At 39.8% G+C, this 14,872-nt stretch overlaps 1 protein-coding gene across 1 annotated transcript in view; it reads left to right on the top strand.

The window, feature by feature from the left end:
- The window catches only part of map4l (microtubule associated protein 4 like), a 132,439-nt gene that overhangs the window by 94,712 nt on the left and 22,855 nt on the right, over positions 1-14,872 (top strand). The window contains exons 7-11 of the mRNA XM_004565066.3: positions 2,861-3,180; positions 5,696-5,893; positions 10,222-10,330; positions 13,586-13,645; positions 14,287-14,543. Coding sequence (XP_004565123.3) covers positions 2,861-3,180; positions 5,696-5,893; positions 10,222-10,330; positions 13,586-13,645; positions 14,287-14,543 — 944 coding nt within the window. The remainder of the gene's footprint in view (positions 1-2,860; positions 3,181-5,695; positions 5,894-10,221; positions 10,331-13,585; positions 13,646-14,286; positions 14,544-14,872) is intronic.

Below are 14,872 nucleotides of genomic sequence, written 5' to 3'. Positions count from 1 at the left end.
ATGTATCCCTGTTTACTTTCTTTCTTTCACTTTATTGTCCTTTTTCCTCTGTGGATCAGTTATTACCGCCAAAGGTTCTTCATAACCATGTCACACACTGAAAAACACTGGAATTTATGTAAACACGAGTATTATTACAGTGGCATGTTTAAAGTTTCAAATAATGTGGAAATTTTTTGTAGAAGTATCCCTGTAGGCCAAACTTCAGGTGTTTTTTGTACTCTTTGTTCTTCATGATGTCATTCTGTCATTCTCGTAGTGAGAAAAACACGCCGCATTTAATTTGAGGATTTTTACTCTTGGGAGAGGTGCTGAAGATAGTCTATTGATGAATGATTACAAAAATGTATTAGAAAAATACACTCCGTGATTGCCATATCATCCTCAGAGATGTTAACCAGATACGGAAGAACGGGGCCCATAACACAGCCCTCCTTTCACCGTCGTTGAAGATCATTTTTTTGGTCTCCATGTTCCACCATAACTCAGATCACAGGGCGCAAGCTATTTAAGTATCTCCCAGATTATTAAGGACTCAGTTGGTGGTAGAGATCTGCTGTTGTGGAATAATTTATTAAGATCACCATCGAGACCTTTAAATCGAGACTAACAACCTATTAATTTCACTTGCAAATGCAGCTTTAAAACCTTCCTGCTGGAACCTCATTTTGTGTTTGCTTTAGTTTTATTCTCCAATCTGTTAGAGTACTCTGCACTTTGTAGTTATTAAGCATTTAATGATAGATGGTGTTTCTTAAAAGAAACGGTTTAGATATTTTGTAACAGTACAATACAAATAAAGACAAATAAAATCTAATTATAGATGAATCATAAGAGAGATATAAGTCATCTAGTTCATAAAAAAGATGACAGATCGACTCTTAAAAAGGGTTCAGGGTTGGATAGGGTTTGACCCCTCTGACATGGATTATTGTGAGGATACAGCCTCACCATTGCAAGCTCTTACATAAGGCAGTGCAATAAAATAGATGGTGCTGTCCTGTTTACCAGCCAGACCCAGAATCATCTGCTGCCTCGACCTACATAAAACCTTCCATGTGGAGATTCAAATCTATAAATAACAAAAGTGCAGTTGCAACCAGAAGATCATTTGATGTGATGGGTTTTGTTGGTGAACACAACCTTCAACATTAGCACTGTGTCATCATTTAGGTGCCACACTGGATTAAAGTTTGTGCTCAAGCTTGGTCCTGTTTGTATGTCACTGTATATTCTCACATTTCACAGGACAGAATAATCTTTATCATTTCACAGACATGGTTTCTTCATAGCCTCAGATGGCCTTTGCTTACACGGATATGACGAGGGCCATTTAACAAATAATGAGTGCACATTGTTAGTGCCAGAAAAAGCTCAGAGAAGATCCGGGATGGGTGGATAAGTCAGCTTTGGTTTCTTTTACTCATTACTACATTTGTCTTTTATTTTATTTATTTTTTCAGCAGCGGTCCCCAACGCCCGGGCCACAGACCGGTACCCGTCTGTGAGTCATTTGGTACCGGGCCACGAGAGTTGAGATTTTCAGTTTATGGTTTTCAGGGTTTTTATCGTTTTTTTTTTTATCGTTAACTCCGTTTCTCTGGGTCTTTTCCCGTGTGTTATGAATAAATCTTTTTTTTGGTACCAGTACTGGTTTTATTTTGTTGTATTTATCCACCATAAATACAATAAACGAACCGGTCAGTGGTGCAAAAAAGGTTGGGAACCGCTGGTTTAAAACATACAGAATGTTTTAAATTATGCCTGGATGATTGATTTGTGAGGCTGATTTTTATTTAACCTTGTAGAAAGTAAAATGTTAAAACGGATTTATGCTTTCTGCTCAGATAGCACTTATCTTAAATCAGAATCAGAATCAGCATACTTTATTAATCTCTAAGGAAATTATGTGGGTTACAGTTGCTCCAGTATAAATATCAATAACAGAAACAGACAAGACTATTTAACAATACAATATGTTACAGATTTAAGAAATTTAAGAAATAGAACAATATATACAAATCACTAAATAATAAATATCAAGGATTGACGGAGGTGATTATAAATAAATGTCAAGAATGTTGACAGCAACATTACTGAGTAGAAAAGAGTGTGTGCAAAAAGGATGTAACTATTGCAGTGTTTACAGTGTGTTAGATGGAGGAGCTGTACAGGGAGATGGCCACAGGCAGGAATGATATCCTGTGTCATTCAGTGGTGCTTTTTGGTAATCTCAGTCTGTCACTGAACGTGCTCCTGTGACTAGCCAGCCCGTCATGGAGTGGGTGGGAGGTATTATCCTGCATTGTCTTTATCTTGGACAACATTCGCCTCTCCGACACCACCTTAAGGGAATCCAGCTCCATCCCCACAACATTACTGGCCTTGCGGATCAGTTTATTTGCATCTGCGACCCTCAACCTGCTGCCCCAGCATGCAACAGCATAGAGGATAGCTCTGGCCACAACAGACTCACAGAAAATCCTGAGCATTGTCCAACAGATGTTGAAGGACTTCAGCCGCCTCAGAAAATAAAGATGACTCTGGCCTTTCCTGTAAAGTGCAGTGGCGTTTTTTTTGTTTTGTTTTGTTTTTAAGCTAGAGATATAGAGATTTTGAGAATATGAACTAGACTGCACATAATATGTACATCCCCCTTTTGCTTACTGCAAAGCAGCTTTCAAAATCATGTTGTAAGTTGAACAGAATCTTGATATTTGATGACATTTATTAGAATTTTGTTACAATTTTGAATTTATATATGTGGGCTCTTTTGTCTCCAGTCACATCCCGTTACTCATTATGCAACAGGGTTTGTTAAAATAGTCTGACGCTAATGACAGCATTCTTTCTTTCGCAGTTAAATCTGACAACAAAGACAAGCAGGAGAAGACTGACACCGTGTCTGGGAAAACAGACAAGATTGACAACTTTGACAAGAAGGAAGAACAGCAGAAGGACTACGGCCCAGACAAGAACCAGAAGTCTGAGAAGATAATCAAAAACGAGGAAAAGCTAGAGAAGATGAACGCGGAGAAAAACAACAAGGCGGAAAAGGTGGACAAGCCGGAGAAGACCAACAAAGATGAGAAGAAGGAGGAGAAGGGTGTGAAAGGGACGGCCAAGTCTCCCACAGGGAATGGTAGCAAGACCCTGGCGAGCCCTGACAGCAAGAGCAAGGTGGGTCACATACAGACACGCATAAAGAGAATAATTAGTGTCATCTACGCACATTTCCAGCACGCAAACTGCACAGTCATCGTGGTAAAAGCAGTCACCCGATAATAACAAGTCTGACCTCCCACAGTTGCAACGAAAGCCTGTGAAGTGTCCTTGAGCAAGACACACAATTGCTTACAAATGCTGCAGAAGCTGATCACAGAAATCACAGAAACATATTTCCTTTATCTCTTGTGTGTGTGCTAGGGGAGGTCTGTGTGTGTCTGTCTAAAGTCTTGGTCACACCAGTATTTTACCTTCTGAGGCCCATGACATCATAGGTGGTAACCCTAAGCTTGGTGTGAATAGCGTTTGAGGTGCGCCAGTTGGAATAATTGTTTTATTTTCTGATTGACAGGACTACATTACACACACACACACACACACACACACACACACACACACACACACACAATTACAACCATTTTGAGTTGCAATTTCACACACACACACACACACACATATATATATGCACATATATATATATATATATATATATATATATATATATATATATATATATATATATGTGTGTGAAATTTCACTGCAACTCAAAATGGTACTCAGTAGTATGCATGTCCCCCGTGTGCTTGTGTGCATGCTGCCAGTGAGATGGTATCCTGGTGGATCTCCTCCCAGATCAGGACCAGGGCATCACTGTGCTTCTGGACAGTCTGAGGTGTAACCTGGCGGTGTCGAAGGGACTGAAACCTAATGTCCCAGAGGTGTTCTTTTGGATTCACGTTAAGTGAGCGTTGGGGTCAATCATCCTTTATTCTCCAGGATAAATTCTCCTGCTTGCATACTCTTACCACTTGAGACCTGGCATTGTCGTCCATCAGGAGGAACCCAGGACCCACTTCACCAGCAGTGGGTCCAAGGATTTCATCCAGATACTTAATGGCTGCCAGGGTGCTGTTTCCCAGCCTGTAGAGGTCTGTGCCTGTCTTCATGGATATGCCTTCCCAGAGCATCACTGACCCACCACCAAACTGATGTTGAGCAACATGTTGAAGAATATTACAGACAGCAATATCTCTCCCTTAGAGATAGGGTGAGAAGTTCAGCCATCCGGGAGAGTCTCAGAGTAGAGCCACTGCTCCTCCACATCGAAAGGAGCCAGTTGAGGTGGTTCGGGCATCTGACAAGGATGCCTCCTGGGTGAGGTGTTCTGGGTATGACCCACTGGGACCCAGGACACGCTTGAGAGATTATATCTCTCTGGTGGACTTGGTGTTCCCCTGGACAAGCTGGAGGAGGTGGCTGGGGAGAGAGAGGTCTGGGCTTCTCTGCTTAGGCTGCTACCCTTGCGACCCGGCTCTGGATAAGCGGAAGAAGATGGATAGATGGATGGACAAACAGTAATACAGCCCACTAGAGGACGTCAGGCCCTTGAGCCATCCAGTGTATTTCTGATTGTTTGGTCAGAAACATTCACACCTGTGGCCTCCTGGGGGTCATTTTGTAGTTCTGGCAGTGCTCGTCCTATTCCTCCTTAGACAAAGGATCAAATACCGGTTTTGATGTTGGCTTAAGAACCAACCCTTTTCAGCTCTCCTAGAGTAACTGCCTGTTTCCTGGAATCTCCTCTATGCTCTTTAGACACAGTAAACCTCTGGCACTGGCATGTATTGATGTGCCATTCTGGTGGAGTTGGATACTCTGTGCTACCTTGGTAGGGTCCAGTTATTGTCTCATACTAGTAATAGTTACACTGAGGCTAGTAGTGACAAAAAAATGTTCTTGACAAAAAACATCTTGACCTGTAAAACCATTTGTATTGCCTCAGGTTGTCTCATTGTTTCCCCTCTATTGAACCTGTTTCATTAATCGGTTTTAGCTGCTTTACTGTTAATGAAACAAGTGTATACATACAGAACAGAATTATATACATAATAGACTATCACCTTTGGAGTAAATGAGTATAAATTTAGGAGTAAAGACAAAAACCCAAAGAACTTTAGTGACCAACTGGCAAATAAACCGCTTTCATACTGACATGTTCCCAGTAGGTAGCATTTAAGCTAACTGTTTACGTTAAAGCCACGAGGCCAGAGAGTTTTCATACAACTTTCTACATTATAAGCTTACACAAATGAAACTCACTGTCCACTAACTGCATGCTAGCTGACGTGTTTGTGAATCTGTCCAGTGTCTGACATTGAATTTCCATATTACATGCAGCTGTGGGCTACTGCTCATTTTATCTCACTTGAGGCCTGTAATTTCATTATTTAGTAATCATGACCTTTCTAAGCTGGTTATAAATTGCTTAGTCGGTTTTATAATTTATGGCCTGTTTTATGATTATCTATGGTTGCTGGCTGGGCTGCTATATCACGCTGTCATTGCAGTCATTGCTGAGTTCACTGCAGCTTTTTCTTTTTCTATCTGTCTTTCTTTTTCTTCCTTTCTTTTCTGCGCTGTCCTCCTTTTTTTACTATTATTTTGGCTTCTTTAATTTCATAATCACCAGCCTAATGCAGGTTCCACCAAACCAGATTCTGCCAAATCACGCCCATCCACTCTCTCCACAAATGGCGAGGCCAACTCGGCCAAACGCCCCTCCCCCACCACTGCTTCAGCCAATAAAAAAAGCCCTGTACCCAAGGCAACTACACCTACTGCTGCCAAGCGGCCGCCAACAGCAACTAGCTCTGCTAAGGCTGCCAAGGTAAGTATAAGACACAAGGTTACATGTATATCTTCAGTGCAAGCTATGTCTTTATTTGGTAAAGACTGGATGACTCTCAGTCTACATTAATATCTAGATATGTATTTCAGAGTTATAAAATAGGATCCTTACATGCCATTTCACATTTTAAAATATATATTTCACCCATACATGAAAGATCGATGTAACCACCACTGCCCATTAGATTATGGCAGGGGCCTCCAACTCCAGTCCTCGAGAGCTACTGTCCTGCAGCTTTTAGATCTATCCTTGTTCCAACACACCTGAGTCAGATTAATGGCTTGTTACCAGGCCTTTGCCAACCTTGACGGCACACTGAAGAGGTAATTCAGCCATCTGAGGCTGTGTCCCAATTCAGAGACCGCACGCTTGAAGTATGCATTTTGAGTGCGATTACATCACCGCCACGCGACGACGGCTGTCCCAATTCAAAGTGTACTCCAAATGCGCCGTCGATTTCCCCAAATATCAAGCGTGGTCCGTGTCACTACCCGATCTGTACCGAAAACCCGATTGATACCCAGCATGCGCAAAAGGTGTCTACTTCCGGTTGAAGCATTTTACGATAGTTATGGGTCAGAGTATCTGTTAAGATGTTAAGAATAATAATCTCTTAAAATGTTTCCAATAATGAAACATTTCAATAAAATGTAGACAAAAACGAAAAATAAAAAGATAGTTACGGATCAGGACTCCCGATCCGTACCGCGCATGCGCAGATGTTTTCTTCTTCTTCTTCTGTTCATTTAATGGCAGTTTATTCCTCAGTGTACGAGGATACTGCCCCCTGCTGACCGAGCGAATGAGCCCTATTGTAAACTGAATTAGCGTCATTACAAAACGTGTGTTAAATTTGATTTAGTGATAGTCGAGTGTGTTTATGCTTGTCTGTGTGGAGAGGATTGATTGGAATAGTGATGATGATGTCCGCTATCACTGTCAATTGTCAGTGAACACTTCATCTGGCTGATGAATCTTCACGTGACATATTACAAAGTCTGTATTATTAATTAGGCGCCATTTTTCTTATTTTACGGCGCTGTTGTTCAATCGGGGAACGCTCTGTGTTGAGGAGAAAAGCATGCATTTGTTTGTATACGGATTATCCATTGTTTAAATGTCCCCGTAGTCGAAAAGGAGGCAGAGCTGTTGAGAAATACTAGGTGCTAACTGGGCGCTAACCGTATCATTCAAATATATTGAATGTCGCAATGTTGGCAAAGAGAGGAAGTGACCTAAGATTTGCGCATGCGGGGAACCGATCGGGTTTCCGGTATGGATCGGGTAGCTACAGTCAATGGTAGCGACAGTCCGGTGCACGCTTCGTGGTCCCATATATCCCACAATTCATAGCGCAGCGGTGGGTGTGGATAATTTTACCGAAAAATACGGCAGACGGCAGAAGAAGAGTGAACTGTCAAAAGTAAGTACTGAATATGATGTCACTTACTTATGTGCGAATGTTTAATAACAAAGAACATTAAAACATTACTGTTGGCCACATGTCGGCAAAGTTATGTGACATTAGTGATGTTTGTACTTTCAGCGTTAACTTGGTTTTAAAGCCTCTACTTCAATATATATATATATATATATATATATATATATATATATATATATATATATATATATATAAAAACACCCAGCACGCCCCTGCGGGCGGTTTATCCTTCAAGCTCGGGTCCTCTACCAGAGGCCTGGGAGCTTGAGGGTCCTGCGCAGTATCTTAGCTGTTCCCAGGACTGCGCTCTTCTGGACAGAGATCTCCGATGTTGTTCCCGGGATCTGCTGGATATATATATATATATATATATATATATATATATATATATATATATATATATATATGTATATATATATATATATATATATATATATATATATATATATATATGTACATATAGTTGACCTTAATCTTACAGAGAATGTGATGATTTCATGGATAATTAAAGTCAGTCATATATCCACAAACACAACAGGCTGAAAGTCGGTAATGCTGCTCGGTTTGCAGTCCTGAATATCACGGCACAAGCAGGATTCACTGCACTGTTAATGTTAGCTATGTTATATTGCTGCCTCTGTTCGGTGGTGTCGAGCCAAACAGACTTTAACGTGTGTTTGAACGAGCTGACGGTTCACTCCTTAAGCTGAAAGAAAGATGCTTTAATCACAGCAGTCACACGTGTGTCCACTGTACCATCTGGCACTCTTCTTGTTTAGCGCTCGTAATAACACAAACACTAAATCCTCTTGTTTGTAGCAGTGTGTACACCTGAGACTGTCACCTGTCTGTCTGTCCTGCACTCTCTCTCTTTTTCTTTCTGATTGTGGAATAAAAGTCTGAACATGTGTTTATAAGTTACACTTGTTTGAATCCTGCAGCTTATCACACATTTGATTTCCATGTGTGACAACTGCAAGTGTCCAGAGTGAGGACAGACTGAGGGACCCACTGCTGCACATCATCTGTGAGGCTTTGCACCCCTGATGATCCACCAGGACAAACTCAGCAGTGTGTGAGGAAGAGGAGGAGGAAGAGCCAGCAGCAGCTGACAGATGGAGAGAATAGACAGACTGTTCCCTGTTTGTGAAGGACTGCTAGGAAAGTTTAACATAACTAATTGTCTGTCCTGAATCAGTCTTATTAGGTAATGTTCAAATAATTTTATCATCCCAGTGTTTTCAGTGTGGGAGAAAGTACTCAGGGCCTTCAAGTTACACACTATGAAAGGCAGCAACAAGTTTAATGTTCAGAAACCTAAAGTATGTATCAGCAGCAGAATGGAGCTAAAATAAATGTTTGTTTCAGTTCTATGAAGCTTTGAGTATTTTGGATCAGTAGCACTGCTGTGTTTGTTGCATCATATTGCTGTAATTGTTTATATGCTTTATATATTCTGAGCTAAGTTGATCTATAGTGTTACATCATTTTCTATAAGGATGTTATGTGTTTGTAGACTTTCTGCCCAGTTTGACCCATTTAGCAGAAGTCAGCCTGTTTAAGGCTCTGATATCTATTCTGTATGACTTAAAGCAGTTATGACATGGTCTGATTTTCTCACCCAATAAAGGAATATTTCATATATCAGTCTACTCTTCATTCTATCAGAAACAGTTATCACAGCTTGTACATTTTCTTTTTACACATATATGTAAGCAAGCTAAATGTAATAATGCGAACATATTAAGAGAACAATATTTGTCTCTTATGTGTAACACATCTGTATATACACTGTCAAAGATACTTGTCTTTGACTGAAGATTTAAGGTGATAGGAAATATAAAATTTTATATATATATATATATATATATATATATATATATATATATATATATATATATATATATATATAGATATATAGATATATATATAGATATATATATCATACTAATCTGACAATACATATAATATTGGCCATATTATATTTACATTACCACAGTGAGATGATTTTAGTCTCATGAACAACATTAGCTAATTGTTATTTACTAGCTAATCTTAAAATGACTGTTCAGCACAGAAATGAAGACCAACAACAGTCATGTTTTACAGTCCTGTGGTCTCAGCCTCAGATACTCAACTAATCAAAGTGATGTCATGACAAAAATGAATGAGCAAAAAAACATTTTTCTCCTTCATTTCTGTCACACAAAGCTGTATGAGACGTTTCTCGTGGTTAGTATCATGGTTGCTAGGCAACCTGAACAGCGTGACGAAGGCTAGACCGTCCCATTTCACAGGCCTCTCTCTTCCGCACTTCTCGTACTTATAGTATGCACCGTACGTAGTACGCGTAGTGCTCGTACTTAAAGCGTGCGGTCTCTTAATTGGGACACAGCCTGATTCAGCTGTGTTGGAGTAGGGATGCATCTAAAAGCTGCAGGACAGTAGCTCTCGAGGACTGGAGTTGAAGATCCCTGGATTATGGACTCTGAAATTAAACATACTGTATAATCCTGTGGTCATGCTATTAATAATGTCCTCTTGTTGGCCATGCTTGGATGACACAGGTCTTCCACTGATTGAGAGCGTTTTCATACAAATCTTTTGCCTACTATCATTTTAAAAGCCCTGATTGTTCCATGTGGTTCCAGATATCAGCCACCATCTGTCGCAAATGTCCTTTTTAATCTCCCAATGTTAAAACGTTAGCCTCCTCTTTTCTCTTGTCACTTTCATTTTCTACTTGCATTTGGCTGCACTATAAAAGCCTGGAAAACACTCCTTATGCACACAGCAGTCATACACAAAGTCATACACGTAAAATTCAGGAACACAGCTGTTTATCTCTTCTTTGGTTTTTCTTCAGACTCCAGAAAATGGGGAAAAACGTCCACCTGTGCCAAAGGCCACGCCCGCTCCCCGTACAACTGCCAGTAAGAATGGCTCCTCTGCAACTGCTGCAGGCAAGACTGCAGGTACGAGGATACAGTGCAGCATCAGTTCCTTTGCTGCACCTGCAGCATATCTGACTGTACCGGTTTGCATGATATGAAATAAGATAAGATAAGATAAGATAAGATCACCTTTATTAGTATCTCAACATATTCTCTGCAACAGGAAACTTCACTCGCTGCTCTAGCTCGAACAGTGACTTGCATTGCACACTGGCGCTGCTCCAGGCTGCATCAACAGGCTAACTGAATTGCTACCATGTGTTAGACTTAATCAGATTCAAGTGCTGGCTTTTGAAGAGCCCAACTGGTATTTTTGTCTGCACATGACAAACAGTATCTCACCTCTCAGAGCAAGGGAGATATGAGCTTTTTGTGTGTACCCTCACACAATATGATTCAGTCACCCAGTTCACAGCAATAGGTGTTATGTGCTGTAGGGTTTATGTTTCATTTTAGCTGCATGAGTGCTCCGTTACTCTTTGAGACTTTTGCCCCAGTGTCAACAGTTATGTCCAAGTCCATGATGTTTCTGTCACATCACAGCAGTATTACATACTGTGGCTTTATCAAAAACTGTACATACTGTTACTGGAAACTCATGTTATGCAGTTAACAAACTTCATGTCACCAGAAATTGTTGAGTTTCTGTCTGATTTTGCCTTTAAGCAGTCAGCTCTGCAATATTGTAGAAAAATAAATATCTATGGGCAGAACATATCAGTTAAATAATCACATCGTTGCCAATAAAACCTAAAAGTAGGTGTGATAAATTCAAACTACATCATATAGAAACATATAATATAGTGATAAACAATAGTCTACACTCACAAAGCTTAATTAAACACAATATTGACAAAACATTTTTAGTTTTAGTCTTTGATTATTTGATCAGTCTGTAAGTCAGCTGATTTGGTTGTCGGGTCTGTATAATCATATCTATTCTAAATGTATTTTACTTTGCCTAAATATTGCATGTAAATATAAATATTTGAAATACTATAAAAGAAACTAAAATGATCAAAACTAATCCCAAAAGTAACCAAAACCAAACGACACAAAAAAAATGTGACAAGTTCATCCAAGTTTTCTTGTCTTTCGGAAATAACAAGTAAGAAAACAACTCTACAGCAAGGTAAGAATGGCAGAGCCGTGATTTAGCACTTCTAAATTTACCGTGTGTTAGTACGGTTAACAGTTTTCTGTAACATCAGCTAGACAGGAGGTGACAACAGCAGTGATTGTACATGTCTATTCTTCACTCTCTTTATAGCTTCGATTTGGTGTCCACAGACTTGAGAATAAACAAATAACTCATGAGATGCTGAATATTGAAGTCTCAGCTCAAGTTAGTCATTAATGTTGTCTGTCATATTATTGGATCATTACTATAATTTAATGTGAAAAGAAGTGTCCTATTCAACAGGGTGTTATATATATATATATATATATATATATATATATATATATATATATATATATATATATATATATATATATATATATTAGGGGTGCAACAATACACAAAATTCATGGTTCGGTTCGATACTTTGGTGTCACGGTTCGATATTTTTTTGATACAAAAAATGTTAATGCCTTTTTAATTTGTCATTTATTTAAATTATAAATATATATTTTCACTCAAAAGTACAGTTTTTAAATTTAATGTTGCTGAAACAACAAAATAATAAAAAAATAAATCGATCTGATCGAGAAATCCCTCATCTTTGGAAAAGAGAGTTTATTACAGAGAAATGTCTCTTTCCAAAATAAAAGCTATACTATACGCTTCTTCTGGGCTATATTCTCAGCAGCATATTAAACATATCAGGTCCCCATAAGGAGAATCCTGTGCTAACTCGGGTAAAGTTTGTAGCATGCGTGCTTGTTGTTTTTGTCTGCTTTCACTTGTCTTTGCACTAGGATGATGTTGGTGCAAATGTGCAGTCATATTCGTTGTGTTCCCACTAGTACTGTCAGCGTTAATCTGAAATGACGTTAATGCCACAACACGGCAAATCTTCGTTAACGAGCTACCGCGGATTGCCCAGTGCGTGGGGCTAGACAGCGTCAACACGTTAACGAGCAAACTGCGCTAATGCACTAGTTCCCACCCATGTAATTGAGCATTGTGTGGCACATCCGACATACTGTTTTGTCCATGACGCGCTTACCTTCAGGGTCATACTTCACATGAAGACCAAAATAGTTCCAAAGGCCAGATCTGAATGTACGGAGCTCCGCAGGGGATATGGGAGAAGAAAAAAAATTAAGACGGACTTTTGCGAGATCTCGCAAAACAAACTCGGGATCTCGCAAAAGTTTTAGCTGCATTCTTCGGAGGCCGCCAGCTCGAAGCCAACCGGGAGGTCGAGGCACGATGTGCCGGGAAAGCGGTGTTCCCCCCAGCTGTAGTAGGTCTCGACCTCCCGTTAGCTTCGAGATAGTGGTGTCAGATCTCCGAAAACGTCAGAGCACTTTTGCAAATATGTGATGTCTTGTAAACCGAGCAGGTATCTGACAATTACACAACTACATTCACGCCTCAAAATATCTTAAAAGTGTATTTTGTGACCCAGAAAGAGTAATATTACAACTAAGTAGCTTTGTTGGATTTCAACTTTTGCGAGATCTCGCAATAGTTTTGCGAGTCCGTCTTAATTTTTTTTTCTCCCATGTCCCCTGCGGGGCTCCGTATGAATGAGGGTGGGGGAGGTTCAATTTGCCATGTTGCAACGAGCTTAGCTTCTGTCTTGCTAGCTTGCGCTGCGCTTAGTGGATCAGCACTCGACAGTGCAGCCTAGGCGGAGTAGTCGAACGCAGATCCACTGAGCTCTCAACACAGACAGCATCGTCAGAAGGAAAGTTGATAAAATAAATTACAAATTTTGTATTGTTCGATACATATGCGTACCGAACCGAAAGCACTGTATCGAACTGTTCAATAGCGATACGAGTATCGTTGCACCCCTAATAAATATATATATATATATACTCCTTTCATGCTCACCTTTCCACTCTTTTTACTTAACCTATTTCCCAGAGGAACCCACCCGAGGGATTAATAAAGTTCTATCTAATCTAATATATATTCTATATTCCTTTTTTCCCTCTTCTTTCTGGAGCATTAAAATAAGTACCCTAACTCCTCACAACCTTAAGCCTATTTTTGGAATGGCTAGAGGGGCACCACCTGAGGCTGGAAATGCCTCATTATTTTTTTTGTATTGCTACCTAAAAATTATGGCGAAAAACCTGTTTTCTGTTTTCCACTTACAGCCAACAAGAACGACAAAACTGAGAGCAAGACCAGTGAGGCCAAGAAACCCAAGACTACACGTAAGAAACATAAAATACTTAAAATAACAGGTTAATTTTTTTTTTGGGGGGGGGATACACAAACTACACAATACACATGTTTTCATGCAGTTGTAAGTTAGTTTCACAGACATCAATGACTACAAAAGCTCCTTGGGTATTTCCAGTACTTCTTCTACCAGTCAGGTCCCTGTATCCACTTCAGGACCACTTTGAGGTATTTTATCAAAGCAGGGACCAGCATGGTAACACAAAATTCTGGGCCCAAACGTGGGAGAAGGTTACCACCAAAATTTCAGATGCAGCCCGAAAATTTTGTCCTCCATGATTTTATTCAAACACTGGCAGAAGTGTCACAACACTGGTAGAACTGGGGTAATATAGAGTAATAAGTATGTTAGATTAAATAATTAAGCGACATATTTTATTGTATAAGCATTAAATGTAATAGAGAGAAAACCCCAACAATCAGACAAACCCTGTGAGCAAGCACTTGGCAACAGTAGGAAGGAAAAACAATGCATACTTTCATAAAAAGTAAATGACATAGTGGTAGGCTTTTACATTTTCACAAATTTTACTATATTATACTAGAATATAAATTATTATACTATTATAGTGATATATAAATTATACTTATTATAATTTCTGTTTCTCTGTAGCCCGTCCTCGCCCAGCCTCAACCGCCGCTCCTGCTACCCCGGCTGCTTCCACCAATGGAGAATCCAGTGCCACTCACCGCCGTCGGGTCATCACCAAACCCCCTGTGCCCAAGCAGACTCCCCTGGATAAGAAACCAGCTGTTCCCCGTGCTCCCCGCACCCCCCGACCCATCAATGCTCCAACACCAGATCTAAAGAACGTCCGTTCCAAGATTGGTTCCATTGACAACATCAAGTACCAGCCTGGTGGAGGAAAGGTAAGACAAAGAGACAGCACAAGAGAGTACTATGAATAATTCAGGACAGTGATGTACCTGTCAAGATTCATGAATGAATGCTTTTCTTGTAACAGCGAATGATTTGGCGATGGGTGGTTTGTACTTTAAATAGTGCATGTGTGTTATACAGCATAATAACATGAATTAATTCCTTTACTCTGGAATTGAGATTGGATGTCAGAATATATTTAATTTAACCTCTGCATATTTCATAGTTAATTTACAGTTTTTCTTTTTAATTCCTGGTCATTCTGAAACAGATAACATTTTTTAAATAGATAAAAGTAGTGTTGAAAAATGCTGAATTC

Source organism: Maylandia zebra, linkage group LG18 (genome assembly GCF_041146795.1).
Source record: "Maylandia zebra isolate NMK-2024a linkage group LG18, Mzebra_GT3a, whole genome shotgun sequence".
Lineage (NCBI taxonomy): Eukaryota > Metazoa > Chordata > Actinopteri > Cichliformes > Cichlidae > Maylandia > Maylandia zebra.
Note: the sequence above shows the minus strand (reverse complement) of the source record. Positions and strands in the feature narration are given on the sequence as shown.